Source organism: Ciona intestinalis, unplaced genomic scaffold (assembly GCF_000224145.3).
Source record: "Ciona intestinalis unplaced genomic scaffold, KH HT000786.1, whole genome shotgun sequence".
Classification (NCBI taxonomy): domain Eukaryota; kingdom Metazoa; phylum Chordata; class Ascidiacea; order Phlebobranchia; family Cionidae; genus Ciona; species Ciona intestinalis.
In genome coordinates, this window is record NW_004191107.1 from 1 (window position 1) to 2,113 (window position 2,113).

General features: G+C 38.1%; 1 protein-coding gene across 2 annotated transcripts in view; it reads right to left on the reverse strand.

Moving 5' to 3' along the window:
* Positions 1–229: 229 nt before the first annotated feature.
* Positions 230–2,113, reverse strand: part of LOC104266037 — a 3,213-nt gene continuing 1,329 nt past the window's right edge. Inside the window, exons 3-5 of one of the 2 annotated variants that reach the window (XM_026839720.1) lie at positions 1,949–2,029; positions 1,838–1,894; positions 230–1,521 (exon numbers count right to left, since the gene is read on the reverse strand). In XM_026839720.1, coding sequence (XP_026695521.1) covers positions 713–1,521; positions 1,838–1,894; positions 1,949–2,029 — 947 coding nt within the window. In that variant the 3' untranslated portion in view covers positions 230–712. The remainder of the gene's footprint in view (positions 1,522–1,837; positions 1,895–1,948; positions 2,030–2,113) is intronic. The other variant, XM_018816776.2, reaches the window with a different exon arrangement.

Sequence of the window (2,113 nt, forward strand, 5' to 3'; positions counted from 1 at the left end):
CAGTCCTTGCCCGACTTGTTAAACGTGTGACGTTTCGTTCTTTGTTTAGAGAATGTGCCAAAGAATACACGCCTATTTCACACCCCTTTAACCAAAGTATATTAACTATCAAGTAGAGACCGGGCGCTATTTTTTGTTTCATCATTGTGGGATTTCACATAAAGGTAATTTATTGTTTTATTTCGTGCAAGCTCACGATTTAAACGGGTAACAGGCTTTAAACATTACACCTCTTAAATTTTATTTATTTCCTCGCACAGAAAATCGATAGTGCACTGCATAATTCTTTAACGTCACACTGCGGCCAATTGAAATTAATTTACTGTTGCACCATAGAGAACTAATACTGTATATAATAAAACTATGCGGCAAATCATAATTTTATTTCCTAACCGCTAGTTGGCGGTAGTGCACTGCACAGTTGTTTACCGACAAACTGCGCCAAATTAGACTTTAATTACAGACCGCTAGACGGGGGTAGTGCACCGCATAATTTTTTTAACGTCACCCTGCGGCACGATTACGTGACAAATATATAACATGTGTTTCATGTGTCATATGTATGATACCTAAGTTAACGTGTACATACGTTATCACAATTAATATATACGTTACAATTGTCAAACAATATATATTATATACACACAATGAATCATATTATCAAATGTTGGTTATGCAACAACGTTCATTGTGACAAATATCACGAGTTATTTCATTTACTTTTCGCATCTTTCATGCCTTCTTTGGTTACGCCAATCCATTTTGCTCTCTGATCATCGTTGATATCCTCAGATTTCTCATAAGCTGCAATTGCTCTACGGTAACACTGGTAGGCATCGTTGGGTCGGGAAGTGTTTCTATAGGTGTCACCGAGACTGTTCAAACAATTTCCGTACACTGCATACTTTGCAGCTTTCTTCCCAAACACTCTTTTCATTATAGCGATCGCTTCTTTCAATGTTTTTTCGCAACCACTGAAATCACTAACCAAGCCCTCAGTGTATCCGATATAATTCAAACACCACACTTCTTGCAAACACCGATCTTCCTCGCTGACGTCATCAGATCGTCGAATCATTTCTCGCATGTAACGCATCAGTGGAATCACGTGGGTTCGAACGATCGGTTTCAATTCTTTATCACGTGATAACATTGCCTCGATAGATTTTCTGATCCCGAATGCACAATACACTATCCCGACCAAACCTGCTTTCGGTTGATTTCCATAAAACTCGGCACCGATTTGATCAAACAAAATCGATTCCATGTCTCTCCCTTCACCCCTGATAGTGTCAGCAAATGTGGCGATTTCATTCGGCGTGGTTTGGAATTTCTCTTTAAACAAATTCTTTAGTTGTTCTTTAATTCGAATCGCTTCTTGTCCCTTTTCAGCCAACATACAACATCGGTAATGGTTGACCAGGTCCTTAGATCCAATGACAGCTGGGTCGAACTGAATTCGATTTTTTGATACGCCATAAGCTTCATAATACTTTTTTTCTTGCAGCAATCGACCGTCATCTAAAAAAAAGAATTAATTATATCCACACAAATTTAACCACTGTTGCATTTTAGCGCTATATTCACGGGCACCTACATCATATAGTAGGGTGGGGGAAGACGGGACTCGGAAAAAAACTGGACCTTTTGAAACAAATTAAGTTTACGGGTTTTTAATAATAAACAAAATCAACCATTTTTACAGTATTTTTCTATAGTATTCTTACAGTCCAACAAACTGCGCAGCAATGGCGGTTACTGTTGTTAAGTATTTTAAAATTTGATGTTGAACGTATTTTACCGTATATTCCTACTCTGCAAATTAACAAATTTTAACCTGAACCAAAAATCTCTTCAATCGTTGGTTTTCGTGACTTCACTGCACCACGTGATCCTGGGAAAACTGTTTAAATTAAATGTTTAATCTAGATTATTTTTACCAACAAACCTTGTTGGTTGAATTTCATATCTTGTAATGATGACGTAGCTTGCGATACGCTTGGTTGCTCAACCGTGTGGGTCACGTGTGCTACAAATAAATGGGAACTTGCGCTTTTGAGTTCTCGTAAGGTGTATGCAGAACAACCGTGTTATAACGACTGTAGTTGCTCTG